This window comes from Bufo bufo, chromosome 2 (genome assembly GCF_905171765.1).
Source record: "Bufo bufo chromosome 2, aBufBuf1.1, whole genome shotgun sequence".
Classification (NCBI taxonomy): domain Eukaryota; kingdom Metazoa; phylum Chordata; class Amphibia; order Anura; family Bufonidae; genus Bufo; species Bufo bufo.
Window position 1 is genome coordinate 648,372,797 of NC_053390.1, and position 21,886 is coordinate 648,394,682.

A 21,886-nucleotide genomic window follows, 5' to 3' on the forward strand; every position below is an offset into this window, starting at 1 on the left:
ATTTTAAGTAAAATATATAATAATTTTGATTAAAACATGCAAATATTTTGAATACTGGAATTCTAAACACTTCTGTGCTGCTTCACTGATTTTACAATTCAAGACACTGGTGATTATAACATTGTTAAATAGTTTCAGTAAGCGCCAAATAAAACTAGAACTGGGAATGACTGCACCATTTTCTGTGGTCGTGCTTTTTCCCTCAGAGGTAACTGCTAATTTTACAGCAAAGTTTAGTCAGGAGTCGGGACTAACCTGTACACCCAATTCCCATAATACAATGCATGCTGGAAATATAAGCGTATTCAGTCCCTTCCACCATGGACTACTATTTGCCAGCACTCAGCTGCCCATTTAAATCACACGCTACACATGAAACATCTCATCTGATCATTAACATTCACCTTGACCAATAAATTGTCTTCGCAGATTGTAAATGACATAAACCTAAAGAAATAACTTCCCTCCATTGTGAATCAGGACAATCTTCTTTTTCCGTGGCAGATGGAATTATCTCCTTGGGCTACGCCTGGTTGATTTCACAGGACAGACCATATGGTGTCTATCCCTCAGTCTTGTACACAGAGCCAGGCATTTGTGAGGGAGTTGTAGGAGTTTAGAGAATCAGCCATCCACAGTCTTCTCATTTCTATGTATTTTCAACCCCAGTTTGGTTATTATAAAAAATATTATAACTTTGTCAGGGAAAAGTGACGTTATTCTCTTAAGAATGTAAGCTCTTAAGGGCAGGATCCTGTCTCTTGTTGTCTCATTGTTGAAAATGATTCTCTATTTTACAGCGATTCTGAAGTGGAGAAGGCTGTGGAATATAGAATCCCATAGCATTAGTGTCACAATACAAGTCTTGACAGTCAAGGATGGAAAATGAAGCACCAGGATCTGAGTAATATCATATATACTTGTTCTGGGGTATCTAGTTACTTGACCAGCACTAAATCTTTTTGAACCCTTTTGTTTCAGGGAATCCTGCTGTTGGTGTACTAATCTACCGAAATTGTTACAGGGCTGAGATTCAGACCTGTTTTGATATTTAAATTAGACACATGGTTGAGTGAGTAACATCACACTGCCATGTGGTTCCATAGTCATGACCCTGCCCCTTCCTGTGCTTACATCACAGGTACAATGAATTATGGGTAGGCAGGTGTTAATACACCTAGCCACTGGGGCATTTCTGGCCGAGACCAGCTTCCTGTGAGGTCTTAGATGGAGGAAGTGGGACCACCATACATTCTAAGGCTATCTTTTGTCTATATTATTAGACTAAAGGCCAGTTACATGGTGTATGTATACTGATAGGACCATGATATTGAAAGTATTTGTATATGTTGTACCTAGAAATTGTAGTTAAGTAAAGGTGTCTTATGTTACATCTGCAGAGTTGTGTGTTATTCCTGGTGATACCAAGGCAACATACTGTAGCTGTGGTATAAACTGATAACAATCCCACGAGCTAGGGGGAAAAGGGGAATACTGACCGTGGTAATATTTTGCCTTTTTACACCAATAAGGCCAGATATTGCTGTTGATAATTATTGATATTAATAAGCAATTTCTATCCTTTTACAGAAATTAATCTGGGATATGTACCGGGGACGCTCCTCAGACAGGCTTTATTTTCATAGGGTCAATATTCTGGGAGCAGGTGCTCTATCACAGACAGTGTAGGGCTATGCTTAGGGATATTAACCAATATCGCACACATACCAAAATATTTTCAGGTAGCGAATTAATCTGAGAGGGGATATCCGTGCCACTGATGGTACTGCAGTAAAAAATCACAGAAAAAGATAAATACCAAAGATAAAAACATCCTGCACGATATGATAAATAAATATGCGGATGTCAAGGGCTACATTTCTAAAAAAAATAAAAATAAAAAACACAGAAAGAAAATAATAATGCACTAACAAAATAGATGCAAGCATTATATATAAACTACACCCCAGGGTGGATAAAAAAATCAATGATTTAAAAAATTAATAATAATAATCAGATTTTTTTTTTTAAATCGGATTATTTTAAATATAAAATGCTTTTTGAGGAAAATATATTACCATCCAAAGGTTATTCCATCCTGAAATAAAGATTTGTTTTTTAAATATGTAGAATAAGACTGTATATGTTTAATGTTTTGGTAAATAAATTCCATTAATCCATTCACAATGGGAGGGAAGAAATGCAAATGAGCTCTTAACAAGCTCTGCCTCTAATGCCACCAGATGTAAGGCAACTATCCTATAAGTCAATATTCAGCTCTTAAAATAAGCCTTGAGACATGACTTGGATATTTAAAAAAACAGCACCTCATCTGCAGACAGCTGTTTCAGGGTGATTGCCCCTCATCAATGCAGAGCAGATAGTACTGGCTTAACTGGGTAGGAGGCCTGTGTCGAAACAGCTGTCTGCAGATGAGGTGCTGGCTTATTTAATATCCAAGTCATGTCTCAAGGCTTATTTTAAGAGCTGAATATTGACTTATAGGATAGCTGCCTTACATCTGGTGGCATTAGAGGCAGAGATTGTTAAGAGCTCATTTGCATTTCTTTCCTCCCAGAATTCCAGAGGAGCATGTATGGCCTAAAAGTCTCCTCACACTGATTAAGGTGCTCTCTCCCTAAGGAGAGTTAGTTTCCTCCTTTGTCCATACACAATGTCATGCTCTTCCAGAGGTTTTTGTAAGATTATTGGGCAGTTTCTCTGCCTACAAGATATTATCACAGATGCTTGGTTTACTTTTGCAGTTCTCAAAACTGAATTTGACTCAGCAGAGATCACATGCCTCTTCTTCATAGCAAAAATGTTATAACATGAACAGAGTTGAGAAAAAGACCTTAATCCTAACTTCTCCAAACCTATGAATACAGAATCAACCTAATCAAACTAATATGAAAAGTTATTCTAAAAATCTTCATCTACTTTCATATTATAAGTTATACCAGCAAGAATTTGTCTTTATGTAGAAAACTATGATTTAAATCAAGCCTTACTGACTAGTGATTTAAATCGTGATTTAAATCAAATCCACCCTGCTACACCCTGATTCTGATATGATAAAATATAAGACTCTTAGCCAATATATTTTGATCAAAACACATCTGTGCCTACCTACCCCCGCCAAGGTGGTCTCAGGTCAGTTCAAGTGTGAATGCGCTCCTATTTTAACTTGAGTAGGATTCCTGTGCACTTTTGCCTTTTCTATCAAACAGACCACCTTGTTTAGGTGGTACATATAGCTGTGCTTGTTCCTCCTCTCATTGGTTGCTGGATGCACATAGAGGTGACTAGGAGCAGCACACCATATGTGCAGAGTCTGTGCTCTTGAACATAGATGCCCAATGGCATAGGTAGGTTTAGCGTTGGACCTGCCTGACCTGAGACCACCTTGGCGGGGGTAGGCAGGCACATAGGTGTTTTAATAAAAATATATTTGCTAAGAGTCTCATATTTTATCATATCAGAATGAGGGCTTAGTCTATATATAATGCTTGCATCTATTTTGTTAGTGCATTGTTATTTTCTTTCTGTGATTTTTTGATGGTACTGCAGTAGCTTAACATGTTACATGGTACTGTGATGTCATGGCAGCCGCAACATTCCAGGGGTAGTGGTCAGTCACCTGTGATTATTACTCTGTTCCAGGTGTGCATCCTTGCCTGTCCAGCAGTAATTTCCCTCTGCATTGTACCAATGAATCACTGATGCTATTTTTTTCTGAGATTTTACTAAATAAATGAAAAGTTCAATTTTAATGGTACAATATCCAAGTAATTACTGGTGTTATTGTTGTCTTATGTTATATGCTTTCAACTGAGTCTTGGCTGTGAGCTATAGAAATAGTTACATTGGTTGAAAAAAGACACATGGTTCTACCTTTCCCAGACCTAGCTCTCTATATAGAGTAAGGCAAATCTGTGGGAGAATTGTGGTTGGATTTATGGGGTAGACATGGCTATCAAAGGGCGCATGTGTGGCGAACCTTCTGGGGGCACTATGACTAGAAAGAGTGGTGAGGGTGGCATATGTAGATGGAACTTTGGGATCATGAGACGGTGAAATTAAAGGACTACAATCACTGAAGATGTCAGTTGTGAGTCACTAGATTAATGTTTATCTCTGACTGCAGCAAAAGTTAGATGAAATACTCCTGTAGTCCAATATTCAATGTACTGGAGTTGTAGATGAGCGAATTGATTACTATGAATCAATTGGTTCATCAGACTTCTTGAGCAGCTAAGGGGTGGCCTCGCCGTTCAACAGGCGCAAGGATGTGGGCAAGAGATTGTCAGTGCCAGGTGAGATGCCTGGCCCTGTCAATCGAGGGTGAGGGGAAAACTTCTTGAGCACCGGGGCCACTCCCTAGCTGCTCAAGAAGTCTGTTTGATGAACCAATTGATTCATAATTCCCTCATATCTAATTAGTATCTTTCACCTAACTTTTGCTTTTGTTGTGTGCGATTACCAACCTTGCAATAGACTATAATTGTAGTGTCGGTGTGCTGGACCACGTCAATCGGGCAAAATGCTTTATTCTATTTACATTTATTTATATTTACAATTGCTTTATGTATTCATCCATAATGGGCCAAACTACTCCTAGTGGACAACCACTGTCCCAAATGTCTTCAAAGTCTATCAACGACACTGAATAGAAAACTGATCTAATCAACAAATTCTTTCAAACAATTTAATGTCTACCTAGCAGAGACAAAGTTTAACCAGGCCAAGATTACAGAACAGTAGGAGTAGAGACAAGATTTGCCATCTTCATTGGTAAAACTAAACCTATAGCTTGTGCAGTACAACATTCCAAAAGTTGGATCTCCACCAGACATCAAATGTTCCATACTTGACCATTGTAGATACAGAGTAGAATGTATTCAGTATAAATATTACTTTATAAGTGGCCTTTACAGCTGTATTACGGTTGTGAATAGTTATCCTCTATCCACAGGATAGTGGATAACTATTACACATGAGAACGATGACCCTGTAGAGACAGAGCAGCAGTTCGGGCATGTCTCCAGATTGGTTCATTTTCTGACCAGATGAATTTTCCATTTTTTTTTGTATATGCATTTTTGAAAGCATTTTTTTCTATTCGGTTGTGTAAATAATGTTTGCACTTTTTTTTCGGAGACATATGAGGCTTTATTTTTAAGTATTTTTTTGTAATTTTTTATTTTTTTGCAGCCAGGAAAATTGAAAAAGGAAAATAGCATAAGGCTGAGTTCACACGGGCGAGTATTCCGCGCGGATGCAATGCGGGAGGTGAACGCATTGCAACCGCACGGAATCTGGACCCATTCATTTCTATGGGGCTGTTCACATGAGCGGTGATTTTCACGCATCACTTGTACGTTGCGTGAAAATCGCAGCATGCTCTATATTCTGCGTTTTTCATGCAACGCAGGCCCCATAGAAGTGAATGGGGTTGCGTGAAAATCGCAAGCAAGTGCGGATGTGGTGCGATTTTCACGCACGGTTGCTAGGAGACGATCGGGATGGAGACCCGATCATTATTATTTTCCCTTATAACATGGTTACAAGGGAAAATAATAGCATTCTGAATACAGAATGCATAGTAAAATAGCGCTGGAGGGGTTAAAAAAATAAAAAAATAAAAATTTAACTCACCTTAGTCCACTTGATCGCGCTCCCCGGCTTCTCGTCCGTCTCCTTTGTTGAACAGGACCTGTGGTGAGCATTCATTACAGGAACAGGACCTCTGGTGACGTCACTCCGGTCATCACATAATCCATCACATGATCTTTTACCATGGTACCAATCTACAGAACACCGATCCCAAGCTCGAACTTCTGTGAAGAAGTTCAGGTTTGGGTACCAAACATGCGCGATTTTTCTCACGCGAGTGCAAAACACATTACAATGTTTTGCACCCGCGTGGAAAAATCGCGCGAGTTCCCGCAACGCACCAGCACATTTTCCCGCAACGCACGTGTGAACTCAGCCTAAAGCAACTAAAACACTTTTTTTTAATTATCCAAAATACAAGAAAAAAGCCAGACGGCACTCACCATAAATCTTTGCAGTTTTATTTATGGATAAAATCCAGGTGGATGCGGGCACAGCACCGACAGAGGGCTACAGCCGTCTCGCGCTCCCTGCGCTTCCTCAGGCCAGGGAGCATGAAACGGCTGTAGCTCTCTGTCGGTGCTGTGCCCGCATCCACCTGGATTTTATCCATAAATAAAGCTGCAAAGATTTATGGTGAGTGCCATCTGGCTTTTTTCTTGTATTTTGGATTGAAACTTGTGTATCCATCACATACTGAGCACCACCAATGTTCACATGTTTAGAAATTCTAGACAGTAACTGCCCATTCACTGATAGTATAAGGACAAACACAACCCATCAGAATGGAAACATGGTGCAGAAGAATGAGAAGTTGCATACTGAATGTGTATGTTCCTTGAAGAAACACTTTAGATGTTCTTTCTTCCTTTCTGTGGTTCAGCTCTGAACATTTGCTGAAACACATAAAAAAACTTTGCAAAACTTAAATTTGCAGAACGCAGCAAAGTACGCTGTAAAATAAATTATACTAATCTAATTAGATCCACTGAGGTATTTATCTTCACATGATGTTATTTATTTATCATATAAAGGGATTCCTATTTAATAGGCCGAAGAAAAAAAATCACAATTTGTATGAAAAAAAAAAGTGAAATACTTTAAGAAAGTCTTCTTTCATACTAATGCCCAAGTATTCATCTTACTCAGCCCTAGTTTGAAAGGGCATTTAAGGTGACCTCCTAGAAGATAATAGGGGATATTATATTAAAGCAGGAACAGTGAAAACGTATTTCAGGTTTCTGCCTCATTAATAAAATAGTTTCATGACTGTGGCTGAATCACTGATCCACTTCTATGTATTGTACAAATATCATTCAAGCCATGCCAACATTAATTGTTGTACAGATATAGACTTTCTTAAAAAAAAAAAAAAGCTTTAAATAAGCAGACAGTATACAAAAATGCATTTCTTGAGCAATGGGTTTTGTGGTTATGCTATAGAAATATATGTTGGCTTTATAAGATAGAGGTTTCAAGATGGGATGAAATATCTGTTTTATTCTTGCATCCTGTATGGCCTTAAAGGACTTGTGCCACAAACAATATGCTGCTTTTTCAAACAAGCATCTGGATCCGAATACTTTTGTATTTGCATGTAATAAAAAAATTAGTATAGCCACAGAGCCATTCAATAAAATGTATTCGTATAGCGCCATCTGCTGTTTGCTCTTTTCCTTATTTCTCTGTCCACCTCATTGCGGTGGTCGCATGCGCACAGTTTAAATCTTCAACTACCACTAGCTATATCTACTGTGAGAAGCTGTGGCAGTTACAGGAAAAGAGCTACAGCAGAAAGGACACATCCCCTGAGCTGCCAGCCCGAAATAAATCTAGCAGAACTATCGGAGCAATGATTGTGGAGATCTCTGGATCCATGTGAGGTACCGGGCTGGTTCTAGCTTTGTAGAAAGGTATTGTCATGTTCTATATGATGTCTGATTTTCATTTTTACATCAATCATGGTATAACTACTTTAAAGAAAAGCAGAGCAAAAGTGAACCACTCTGTTTTGCCTGTGGTCTGAATGAGAATGACGTTCCCAGATTCAAAGTGGACTAGGCTTTTGCAGAGTAATTTGCTGGGCTGTACAGTCGTGGCCAAAAGTTTTGAGAATGACACAAATATTAGTTTTCACAAAGTTTGCTGCTAAACTGCTTTTAGATCTTTGTTTCAGTTGTTTCTGTGATGTAGTGAAATATAATTACACACACTTCATACGTTTCAAAGGCTTTTATCGACAATTACATGACATTTATGCAAAGAGTCAGTATTTGCAGTGTTGGCCCTTCTTTTTCAGGACCTCTGCAATTTGACTGGGCATGCTCTCAATCAACTTCTGGGCCAATTCCTGACTGATCGCAACCCATTCTTTCATAATCACTTCTTGGAGTTTGTCAGAATTAGTGGGTTTTTGTTTGTCCACCCGCCTCTTGAGGATTGACCACAAGCTCTCAATGGGATTAAGATCTGGGGAGTTTCCAGGCCATGGACCTAAAATGTCAATGTTTTGGTCCCAGAGCCACTTAGTTATCACTTTTGCCTTATGGCACGGTGCTCCATCGTGCTGGAAAATGCATTGTTCTTCACCAAACTGTTGTTGGATTGTTGGAAGAAGTTGCTGTTGGAGGGTGTTTTGGTACCATTCTTTATTCATGGCTGTGTTTTTGGGCAAAATTGTGAGTGAGCCCACTCCCTTGGATGAGAAGCAACCCCACACATGAATGGTTTCAGGATGCTTTACTGTTGGCATGACACAGGACTGATGGTAGCGCTCACCTTTTCTTCTCCGGACAAGCCTTTTTCCAGATGCCCCAAACAATCGGAAAGAGGCTTCATCGGAGAATATGACTTTGCCCCAGTCCTCAGCAGTCCATTCACCATACTTTCTGCAGAAGATCAATCTGTCCCTGATGTTTTTTTTTTGGAGAGAAGTGGCTTCTTTGCTGCCCTTCTTGACACCAGGCCATCTTCCAAAAGTCTTCGCCTCACTGTGCGTGCAGATGCGCTCACACCTGACTGCTGCCATTCCTGAGCAAGCTCTGCACTGGTGGCACTCCGATCCCGCAGCTGAATCCTCTTTAGGAGACGATCCTGGCGCTTGCTGGACTTTCTTGGACTCCCTGAAGCATTCTTAACAAGAATTGAACCTCTTTCCTTGAAGTTCTTGATGATCCTATAAATTGTTGATTGAGGTGCAATCTTAGTAGCCACAATATCCTTGCCTGTGAAGCCATTTTTATGCAACACAATGATGGCTGCACACGTTTCTTTGCAGGTCACCATGGTTAACAATGGAAGAACAATGATTTCAAGCATCACCCTCCTTTTAACATGTCAAGTCTGCCATTTTAACCCAATCAGCCTGACATAATGATCTCCAGCCTTGTGCTCGTCAACATTCTCACCTGAGTTAACAAGTCGATTACTGAAATGATCTGAGCAGGTCCTTTAATGAACAGCAATGAAATGCAGTGGAAAGTTTTTTTGGGGATTAAGTTAATTTCATGGCAAAGAAGGACTATGCAATTCATCTGATCACTCTTCATAACATTCTGGAGTATATGCAAATTGCTATTATAAAAACTTAAGCAGCAACTTTTCCAATTTCCAATATTTATCTAATTCTCAAAACTTTTGGCCACGACTGTACACTGCACCATTTATCAAGCTGAGGAGCATTTCCATCTTCCAAAATGTTCTCAAATATGCCATTTGGTTTGAAAGCAGCTGACAGAGGTCTTATCAAAATGCTTTTCCCAAAATTCCTTTTCAGCTGGATATCAGGCACTCTGCTTCAGGGAGCTGTACAGTGGGTGGGAGAGCTTAGTACCCACCAATCTAGCCTTTATGGTCAACCCACAAATGAGTTGTTCAAAAGCTATACATTTCAGTGCCCCGAGGTATGTACTGTGGTAACATGATTGAGACCCAAGGTAGCCAGTCAGCAGATGGTAGATCACTGACAGGATCTGGCGAGATCTCGAGTGATTCTGCCAAACGCTGAGAACGACATGTTGAACTCAGAGGAATGTAGCACCAGTCATCATTATTACTGTAGTCAGCCTGGGTGTAACCATTTTCTTAAATTGGCCATATTCACTCACATCTCACTGCCTCTTATGAATCAGTTTGTGCTTTCAGAAAACGCACTGTAGAAAAATGTGTTTTCGAAACTTCTTAATGACCCCCGACCCTTAGCGACCAATCATATTATAATTGCATCTTCTAGAAGTAAAGCAAGTCCATGTTAGATATGACCAAGGCTATGGATGAGAAATGAAGGGAGGGTGAAAGTCATCTGGCACCAGGACTGAAAGTGTTTGTAATGAGGTCCATTACTTGGTAGGAGTCAAGAAGTTGGGTATCTCCAATGATGTAAATATTCAAATCTAGTTTTTGTTTTTACTTTAGTGGGTTTTGAAGGTGAATATTTTTAAAAACATACAGGTGAAATTGGTTAAAAATATTCAGTATACGCCCTCATCGATCCATCGTCATTACTGGAATCACTGCAGTGGGGATCGGAGCAGGGGATTTGTTTTTTTACATTTTTAACTCATTCTACAGCAACTTTAAAATAAAGCACATTCCCTTGACTAATTTTGCCTCCTGCGTGCTATGTTGCCCCTTCTTTGTGTTACACTTTTGCCAATTTGGCCATATGGCTACTTGCTCCGCTGTAGAGATATCAATTGCATGCTTACAAAAGACTAATTGAAAAAAGACATATGTGGACAAAACCAATCTAATTATGTAAAAGCATGCTTAGTAGGGATTTTGGACCAAACCCTGTAGTAGATGGCATAGATATCACAGGCATGCCTAGAAGATTAATGGTTACTATAAATATGTTTCAAGTGGTTATTCTGAGCATGTTATTATGTGCATACATTTTACAGGCAGTGAAACTCCACCCAGTAAACTTGTGTATAGAGCAGATGTACTGCCATGCAATGTTAAACGCACATGGACATTAATTCATTGCCACAGTGTATATCAGGTACAGATATTTGTTTTTTCGAATGCCACAGAGACCAAAAATTGTCGCAAATGGTGTGTCTAAGCTGCCCTCGTCATTTTCCAAAAACGGTGCCTCGATAATGTGTGGAGACGGTGGGGCGAGCAGGCCGTGGACATTTATCTTCATTTATGCAAGTTTTCTGGTATATATCAACACAATAGTCTACAGATGCTCCACAATGCTGTAGATTTCTGTTTAGGCACACTGACCGCCAAAGGACGCACCTCATCATAAATTAGCTTGAGCCAAAACATCGTGTCCACATGGGTGAATAAACGTTTTTCAATTATCTGAGAGTGCTGCCTGTTTACATTTTTACCTTTTGGGCAATAGTCTAGTCCCTTTAGGGCTCTTTCACACGAGCGGATGCCGTGCGTGGAATCCACTGTGTGAAAGAGAGCCAAACCCGGACAGCAGAAGCACGGAGCATTAACATGATTGATAATGCTATTTGCCTCTCTGTGATCTTTTTACTACAAAATTACGGTGACCACTTTATCTCACTGTGATTTTGTAGTAAAAAGGTCACAGAGAGGCACGGAGCATTATCAGTCATGTTAATGCTCCGTGTTTCTGATGTCAGGGTTGGGCATTCTTTCACGCAGCGGATTCTACGCATGGCATCCGCTCGTGTGAAACAGCCCTTATGCTTGCACCTCAATTGCTTCTTTTTGATCTTTGATTCTGGTGCTGCCATTTATCTGCTTTTTTTTTACTTATCAAGTACTGCAATGCAGTCTCTTAAATCACCAGGACTGGATACAAAACTACAAGTTTTTCGGTATGGGTACAATATATTCGAATTTGTACTGCGTCATAATGTTACCAGGTACAGATATAGCCAGTAGTGCAGGATCAGAACAGTCTGGGCATTACACCACTGTGTTATTCACAATGTAAATTACACAATATTGATGGTCACCATCAATATGAAACTGCATTACATAGCAATGGGCAATGAATATTTAAACATATAAACAACTTGCCTGATTAAGTGGTATAGGAGACTAGGAGGTAGATTTTCTAACCGTGTCTAATGTTATGACAGTCTTACACTGGACTGCACCAGATTTATCATAGTGACTGATGCTGGACAATAAATCTGGTAACTTTACAACACATATTTGTTGGCTTAGTATACCTAAAAAAAATGTGTTTCATTTTTGGTGCATGACGTTGCTTCCAAGCCATTTCCAACAAAGCCAGGCCCTTGTTGAAAGGACTTGAAATGACTTGCATACAGTCCTATGAGACCCCAGAACATCATCCCCAATTTTTCAAGGCAATTCGAACAGTTTCTATTCGGGTCCGATTTATTCAGAGGCGAATAGAATCGCCCGACTGATTTGCTTGTCCCTATTGGTCATGAAGAGGTTGTAATCCATGTTATTTATTAGTTTTGACATCACGGGGACATCTCTTGATTAGTAAAAATACTCATTCATAATTATTGTGATCTAGTCATGGTTGCCAGCCAACTTTGACAAATTATAGACAATTCAGCTGATCCTCTACAAATCTGGCAGGTGGTATAGAAGAAGCAGACCTACTGGAAGATGGGCTTTAACTCTCCAGATTATGTACGAACGATGGATGATTTTTTTTACATAGTTACATAGTTAATACGGTTGAGAAAAAGACATAAGCCCATCAAGTTCAACCAAGGGATAGGTGGGGACACGAATCCCATTAGGAAATGAGACTCAGATTTCTACATGTTTTCATAAGCATTAATGTTGTTTACTTTTAAGAATTCATCTAAACCCTTTTTAAAACTGTCCACTGTTCCTGCTGTGACCACGTCCTGAGGAAGTCTATTCCACAGATTCACAGTTCTTACAGTAAAGAAGCTTTGACGCTTCTGGAGACTGAACTTTTTCTTCTCCAGTCGGAGGCAGTGCCCCCTTGTCATTTGAAAGCATTTTACATGGAACAGTTTTTATCCGTATTTTTTTGTATGGCCCATTTATATATTTGCATAGGTTAATCATGTCCCCCCTTAGACGTCTCTTCTCAAGACTAAATAAATTCAATTCTTTTAATCTTTCTTCATAACTAAGACCCTCCATGCCCCTTATCAGTTTAGTCGCTCTCCTCTGTACTTTTTCCAGCTGCAGAGCGTCCTTTCTATAGACTAGTGCCCAGAACTGAACTGCATATTCCAGATGAGGCCACACCAACGCTTTATAAAGTGGTAATATTACATCCCTGCCCCGCGAGTCCATGCCTCGTTTAATGCATGTCAATGTCCTGCTGGCCTTAGAAGCAGCAGATTGACATTGTATGCTGTTATTTAATCTACCATCCACAAAGACACCCTAATCCTTCTCTATAAGTGACTCTCCCAGTGTTACATCACCTAGGACATATGAAGCATGGAGATTATTACTACCAAGATGCATAACTTTACATTTATCCACATTGAACCTCATTTGCCAAGTTTATGCCCAATCACTCAGAGTGTTTAAGTCATCTTGTAGTTTATGGACATCTTCCATAGACTGCACAGTACTACACAGATTAGTGTCATCTGCAAAAATAGAAACGGTGCTATTAATCCCATCCTTGATATCATTAATAAATAAATTAAATAATAGAGCACCCAGCACTGAACCTTGGGGTATACCACTTATAAGCCAGGACCATTCTAAATAGGATTCATTGACCACAACTCTCTGGACACTGCATTTTTCATCCTATTAAGGTCTCATGCACACGACCGTTGTTTTGGTCCGCATCCGAGCCGCAGCTTTTGCAGCTCGGATGCGGACCCATTCACTTCAATGGGGTTGCCAAAGATGAAGACAGCACTCCGTGTGCTGTCCGCATGCGTTGCTCCGTTCCGTGGCCCCGCAAAAAAAATATAACATGTCCTATTCTTCTCCGTTTTGCGGACAAGAATAGGCATTTCTACAATGGGCCGCCTGTTCCGTTCCGCAAGTTGCGGACCGCAAAAAACAGAACGGTCGTGTGCATGAGGCCTCTCTCTGTGAACCTGGCCTCACCTCCAAAACGGACCATGGTTATGACGTCAAATAATTCATTGTTCTGTCAGTGACTAGCTCGACAGTAGTGGAGTAGTGTAGTGGTGTCTTCACAACATACAGTACCTTCATTACAGCTGCTGCTCCGATGTTGCTCTCCACTTCCTGTCCCTGTTCTGGCCTTAGCAGGGACCCACCTCAGTCACTCGCTGAAAAGACTTTTCCTGGTATTTTTGGCATGTTGACTCGGGACAGGAAGTGGAGAACAGCAGGGATCGAAGCAGCACTGGAATGGCAGTGTCCGGGCTTCGGCAAAGTTATCTGTTCTCTTATGTTTTTAACTCATTCTCAGCATCAAGTGGATGTTTAACTATAATTTGGAATAAAGTTTGTTTTCTTCCCTTCAATTTATATACCCTGGCACAATAGACTACAACTGTGTGGCTTACAAGGCATTGCCAGGAATCCTAGACTGTCTGGCTGAACCCTGGACACTTGTTTGGCAATGGGTTGGGTACTCACCACCCACACACAAGAAGCCAACAATCCACACAAATTGCTTTCAAGCCACATTGTGGTCACCATGGGTGTATGAAATCTAAATCTGCAAATTGAATTTGTTTACCGTTGTAATACTAGGTAATGTCTTCATATGACATTCACATTTCATACACCAGGTATAAAGCAAACTTTTGTGCTTGTTCTTATAATTAAATCATTAAGATTTCCCTATATGCCTACCACTGAGGTATAATTGTCAGGTAATTTAACGTGAAAATTCTTCATTTCTGGAAACCAAAACAGAATAAATAATTTGTAACGTTTCCAAATGTGTGCTCAATCTACTCCTTTCAAATGCAATCTTTAATGTTATTACCAATCATTAGTAAATTTGACAACTACAGAAGAACTTTTAAGGACATGGATCACTTAGTTATAAGAATTAATTATTATCTAATAGCAACAGACATTTATTTAATCATGGTCACAGTGTGAGTCAATCGAAAAATATATTTTTTCATCAAGCAAAAACTAAAAATAATAATGTTGTACATTGTAATCAAAGCTAACAAAATGTCTTGCGTAAAGACTTAAATTGAATTTGTCACCAGAAAAGGACCTGTTTAAAATCAAGTTTTTAATTTAAACATATTTTTAATAATTTTTATGATGTTATTTTAAATGTTCCATGTCCCTATCAGAAGTTAAAAAACAAACAAAAAAACAAACAAAACGCTGTTCACACAGGCCACTAACCCTAATAATATGCTGCCACTTCCTGTTCTATACAGATCATTTTAGGCAGTCATTTCATTATAATCACAGGCAGGATTACAATGACAGGTAACACCTGAGCATATATAACAAAGGATAAATCATTCATAACAGTTGATGGTCAATACATATCTACTCCCCCTTCCCGCACAGGTCACAGAGTATGTCTAGACAACTCTCCCAAATAAATCGCTGAACATCTGTGGCTTATGGCCCATATAGCCTTTTCAAAGCATATTTCTAGATCCTAGAATAAAGAATAAAATAGAATAAAAAATAATTTGCAATCAGAAAATAAAAACAGATTAGAAAAAAAGGAATATGTTTCAGTGTTGGATTTTAATTAGTAAAACAATAAAGATGGTAAAGTTCCTTTAAGATGGTCATATGTCGGCTATACCTGCCAGTTTAGTAGGGTGTGGCAACCATCTAAGGCCTCGTTCACATTTCCGTTTTTTACTGACGTGTGCTGTCCGCACTTTCTGCGGACAGCAAAAGTACCTATTGATTTAAATGTGTCTGATCACATTTCAGCATTTTTTTGACTGACCGTGGGTCAGTAAAAAAAATCACGGGGACATGCACTACTTTGATCCGTGGTGTGGACCAAGCACGCCCATTGAAGTCTATGGATCCGTGAAAATAACTGACACACATCCATATTGTGTCCGTTTTTCACTGAAGACTAATATGAGATTCTTTGGAAATTAATTTTTAGCTGAGCAACGTCAGTGAATTACGGATGACACACGGATGGTAAAAACAGATATACACGGACCAACCACGGATCCTTCGCGTACTCTTTTTTTCACGGACGTGACACTGACACGGAAATGTGAATAAGGCCTAAGATGTAAGTGGGCCTCCCATCTCAGCCCCAATGGCAGATGTCAGGGGGGGAAGAAACATCTGATATGTTGGATTTTTATATGCCCAATCCTGTGATTTTCAGAGTGATAGGCCACCCGTCAGAGGTGTCTGACAGCCGCTTTCTCCCCTCTCCGATGTGTGTATTGGCGCATGCGGGGAGACAGTTGTCAGCTGTCGGAGCATCTATATGGCCGGATTTGCAATAAAAATATATACACTGTCCAACTGTGTAGTAGGCATCAGTATGTTCAAGTTTTGTTGGCTCAAATGATAATATGAAGGTAAAAGTCATAACAGAGCCTGTAGTTTGTCACACACATGAGTATACCAATAATTTCACATAGGACCAGGGGCAGACTGGGAACTGAAGGTGGCCCTGGAAAAAATACTAAAAGTTTTGTAATTGGGTCAGAATTGATGGAAGGCAGGGCCAGAAATACCATATTGTGGCACATTATACCACCCCAACAGAGCCAAATACCACAGTCCATCACAAAATACTGCCAGCAGCACAAAATACATCCCCAAAAACTTCCAAAGGCCGGCCGTGAGGAGGGCTCAGGCGGCCCCCTGGGCATCGGCCCACCAGGAAATTTCCCTGTAAGGTCTATGGCCAATCTGCCCCTGCATAGGACTGAAGGGAAACCTTTAGAATTATCATCAGAATCATCACAGTGCACTTCTGATTGTCAAGGATCAGTGGGTGTGAACCCACTGTGCCACTGACTGGCTATACTCTGGAGGGGCATGTCTAAGCAACTACCTGGTTTTCACTAGAGCCTCTGATGGTGAGGATAGACTTAAGCAGTTAGGGTAGTTGCCAGGGGCTACTCTAGAGCAATCCCCGAGCCAGTGGCAGCTGGTCCGGGCGGACCAGGAGGTACCCGAGTAGGTACCTGAAATATAAGCGTAGTCAGGCGAGCAGAGACGTTACCAAGAGCGACAGTGCAGGACCGAAGGGTGAGGTAGAGGTGTAGTCAGACAGGCAAAAGGTCAGGACAGGTGGCACAGGTACAGGTCAGGCAATCCGGGTCGACAACAGGAGAGTCAAAGCAACCAGGTAGGGACCCGACCATAAGCAGAGTCCAGGAACAAAGTATAAGTCAGGAACACAAGTGGTTATCAGGCTCTTTAGCAAAAAACAAGGACCTTGACACTGAGGCGTCTGGGAATAGGGCTGAGCTGCTTTAGTACCTGCAGGAGAGCCAGGGTTGGTCATCGAGGTCATCCGACCTCGACAGCCCAGTGAGTGATGTGCTCCACCCTTAGAGCAGTGAAACATGAAACCAGCCGAACACAGGATGTGACCACGGCTGAATGGAAGCTGTGGAGCGGGATCCTCAGAAGCGATAGCAGAACCCCGACACAGCCCAGGACTGCAGCGGTAAGTGGGGGAACAGCAATGCCCCGCAGCCGCTGTTACAGTACCCCCCCCCCCCCCACACTTCTTGGCAGATGGCCCGAATGTCTTCCCGGGAGGTATGACTTTTACCAGGACAGGAGCCACAGTGATAAAGCGGGCAGGATCTACGATGTACTGGGACGACTCCTGTTGGTCGGAGAAGTCAGTTGACCTAGACAGAGCATCCGCCTTGAAGTCATACATGTCTAGTCGAGGTGGAGGCAGTGATTTAGAAGATTTCTTAGAACCCTTTGAAACCGCAAGAGTTGTGCTGCTTGTGCTAGAGTTTCCTCTAGATGTGGTTATCTTGGAGTACTTTTTATTTTGTGATGGGCATCATGCTTTACCACACCGCCAAACATCATCATCTTTTACTTTCTCGCTTTCAGAATTATTCTTTGAAATTGGAGCGATCTGCTCATGTACTGCGCGAAGCTGCTCCTGAAGTTCTCCCAGTCTGTACGCTTTCTCCTCCTCAGAGTCATCTGAGCCTTTGCTCTCATAAGAACTGTCGCTGCTACTTTTAGACGTTTGATGCTGCTGAGAGTCCGGCAGGTCCACTGGCACAGTAGGCGAGGAAGCAGGTTGGTCCTTCGACAGGCAGCAGGAGTGACAGGATGATCCCCAACGCAGAATACGACCAGAGTGACAGTCCACAACTAGAGTGTGTTATGGAATATAATGGGCACTTGCTTGTCACTAACAAAATGGTGTCTGTCCGAGAGACAACCCCCAGTATTCATTCTATGATTGCAACTATTTGCAGCAAAGACTTGAAACTGTCAGGAATTCCTCTGAGTCTATCATACATATGCCTTAAACTTATTTCTTGTTTACATTCCTTCTTTTTAAAAAGGCCAATCATGTGAGCCCACTTCTCCCACTAATATGGAGGGTATATAATGTGAAGCCCCCACCTAATAAATTAGAGTTATGCTTTGACCTTATAAAGTGTCAGTGTTATTTCTCTCGCCGTTCATGCATGTATCTATCTAATTTGGAGCAGTTTATCAACCTACCTGACCATTGATCAGAACCAGAACATTTTGGCGCCCGACGTGTGGGGCTCGAAGGTTGGACCCCCCTGTTCCCGTACCCCCAGGGATCAGACATAGGAGGGGCGCACCAACGGACACCGGGATCGCTACCCATGATATGAGGTAAGAAAACACAGTAATCTTGCCTATACTGTGTCCCCTGGTGTAGCCTCTTCTCATCGGTCTGAGGAAGGGGTGCGGCAGCAGTTGGGGCGCCTTCGAGGGCACGTAAGTAAGAACCCCACAGTAATTGATGAGATTTTGATACACTGTGTTTTATGTGTTGTGTTGTTCTGACGTCATTATGACCTTGAGCACCTGTTTATAAACTACCGAGTTACAAGGAAGCCTACCTCATCAGCCTACATCACGGTACAGCAGGCGTCTGTCCGGATAGTAGAAGGGGAGGAGGCGGTCAGAACCGGTCCAAATGTGTACTTCGTGTCTGACTCCAAGAAGAACTCAGGTAGTTCAGGAACACAGGATGCAAGCACAGGTTACGGACTAGACGGCTCCAGGAGATATTACATTATGGGAAATGTTAAAAGTGTCCCGAAGGGATGCTGCTCACCGGAGCAGTACGTGGCAGACAAGAGAGTTTAACGCTTCGTAAAGTGTTTACCCAGGTTGGAGAAACATTATGAGATATGTAAAGGTGGCACTCTTTGTGTTGATACATGGAGAGCATTGTTAAATGAAAAAAAAAAGCAAAGAACTTGCTGATGACAGGATAGTAAATGCAGTGGAGGTGTGGCCTAAAGAGGACCTTTCACCAGAATAAAACATCTAAACTAACTATACAGACATGGAGAGCGGCGCCCAGGGATCCCCCTGCACTTACTGTTATTCCCGGGCGCCGCTCCGTTCTCCCGTTATAGCCTCCGGTATCTTCACATGTTAGGCTCCACCAAGGGGAACCTGACAGCGTCTCATTCTCCTATGCTGTAGCGTTGGCCAATCACAGTGCTCAGCTCATAGCCTGAGAGTTTTTTTTTTCTCTCAGGCTATGAGCTGAACGGTGCGATTGGCCAACGCTACAGCATAGGAGAATGAGATGCCGGCAGATTCCCCTGAGTGGAGCCTAACTATGAAGATAACGGAGGCTATAACGGGAGAACGGAGCGGCGCCCAGGTATAACAGTAAGTGCAGGGGGATCCCTGGGCGCCGCTCTACATGTCTGTATACTTAGTTTAGATGTTTTATTCTGGTGAAAGGTCCTCTTTAACTGCAGCAAAGAATTTGAACGGGGGGGGACAGAAATATAATGAAAAGACAGGAAGATATTACTGTATGCCGACGAAGCCAGGGGAGATGAAGGATAACCAGATTCATGGAGGCTGCCAGCACATAGAAGTCCAGGAACTAAGTATAAGTCAGGAACACAAGTGGATATCAGGCTCTTTAGCAAAAGACAAGGACCTTGACACTGAGGCGTCTGGGAATAGAGCTGAGCCACTTTATTACCTACAGGAGAGCCAGGGTTGGTCAGCGAGGTCACCTGACCTAACCCACACAGCCCAGGGAGTGATGCGCTCCACCCTTAGCGCAGTGAAACATAAAACCAGCCGAACACAGGCTGTGACCAGGGCTGAGTGGAAGCTGTGGAACGGAAACCTCAGAAGTGATAGCAGAACCCCCCACAGAGCCCAGGACTGCAGCGGTAAGCGGGGGAACAGCGGCACCCCGCAGCCGCTGTTACACTGAAGGGCTGAATGTACAGAGTCAAATGAAAATGGCTAAAACAACAGATTTGTGTCGCATGATAAAGATCGGCATGGCTTCTGACATTAAAATATGAGGTGTTTTTGCCACATGCTAAAATAGCTACGAGTCAGCGGGACACATTTTAGAATACAGAAAGTCGCAAACATATAAAGTACATCTTATCTGTATAGATCTAGTATCTGATACCAATTACACTTAAAGGTCACCAAGTCACCGAGGCTGCAGAAAAGGTCTCAGACCAGAAAGCACTGAGGGACACAACTCACAGATTAACATGTCAAGTCAAAAATAACACAAAGTAATCAGATAAAAAAAAAAAAAAAAGGAATATAGTACACAGAAAACACAATACACATATAAACAGCTGGCTGATCAAACATTTAAAGATGATCCATATAAAATAAGAAGTCTGAAGTGGTCAGTGGGGCACGTCCCTACACAGCCTGGCACTGTAGACTCAGTGCTGAGAATTTCAGTGTGTAGGCACAATTTACTAATAGATATCCAAGAGGAATAACAAGTGAACAGCAAAACCTAAAGGCCTATTAAAAATGTTCTAAGCGTCCATTCACTCGTCCGCAAAATGGGTCTGCATCCGTTTTCGCAATTTTGAGGAACGGGTGCAGACCCATTCATTTTCAATGTGGCCCGAATGTGCTTTCCGCATCCGCATTTGCGGATCCGCACTTCCGTTTCCGCAAAAATAGAACATGTCCTATTCTTGTCCGCAATTGGCATTTTCTATTATAGTGCCGGAGATGTGCGGTCCGCAAATTGCGGAATGCACATTGCCGATGTCCGTGTTTTTTGCGGATCCGCCAAACATTTACGGACGTGTGAATGGACCCTAAAACTGTTATTTTCAAAAAGTGTGACCTTTATCTGAGCATAAAGGGTTTCTTGTAATACCAGATTCCACATTTTAACCTCCTACTATTTCCAGTCTCCATTGCTCTCAGCAGTAATACATGCTATTTATGGGTTTATGAGATCTGGTGCTATATTCTCTATGTGGTGGGCACAGATCTAAAAGTTAATAGTCACGTATGGTAATCTGCTACAGTCTGCTGACCTCCTGCAGGCCAACAAAACACAACCTACAAGGCTCCTTACCTCCTAAATTCATCCCAGCCTGGAGACACTTCTGTAATCTGCATGCAGGACAATTCTTCCTCCGAATCTTGTCAATAATGCAGTCATTCCTTCCTGCACAGAGATAGCTGTGCTGCCCTGAAAATACACAAAGAGGAATTATTTTCCATCTCAATGCTTTCATATTTGAAGTACATACATTGCTTTGTAAATCTTCACTTCAAGATTAATATGATTAAAAAAGATGAGGCAGTCAAAACTGATGAGAAATGTGGAATGTGGTGACATCGAAACAGGAACTTGGACACAGTACAGAAAAATAAAGACATTGATGGATACAGTGCAGATTGTGATGAAATATATATGTTTGAAAGATTTTAATTTCAAAGAGAAGTTCCATTTACATTTCATACAATGATGTAATTCACTGCGCCGCCATTATCTATTTTCTACTTTCAAGAGGAGAAACGACGGTAAAGCACATCTCAATAGCACACATGCAGGGGCAAATAAAAGTCTAGAAAAGCAGCAGAATTGGTAGATTATCAATGGAAGCTATAATGTACTGATTACACTACATAACAAGGATTGCCATATAATAGGTTTACTTCTGATACAGTCTGAGAAAAGGGATCAGCAACCTCCGACACTGCAGATGAGACTACAACTCCCAGAATGCTCCATTCACTTCTATGGGCGTTAGGGCTCATTCAGATGGCCATAAGAATTTTGCGATCTGCTTATTGCGGATCCGCAAAACACGGATACCGTCCGTGTGCGTTCCCCATTTTGCGGACTGCACATGGCCATCCCTATGACAGAAATGCCTATTCTTGTCCGTGGACATAGGACATGCTCTAT

General features: G+C 41.5%; 1 protein-coding gene across 2 annotated transcripts in view; it reads right to left on the minus strand.

The window, feature by feature from the left end:
• The window catches only part of NR3C2 (nuclear receptor subfamily 3 group C member 2), a 368,336-nt gene that overhangs the window by 63,600 nt on the left and 282,850 nt on the right, over positions 1–21,886 (minus strand). For both annotated transcript variants that reach the window (XM_040418530.1, XM_040418529.1), the window contains exon 4: positions 21,047–21,163. In XM_040418530.1, the coding sequence (XP_040274464.1) occupies positions 21,047–21,163 (117 nt within the window). The remainder of the gene's footprint in view (positions 1–21,046; positions 21,164–21,886) is intronic.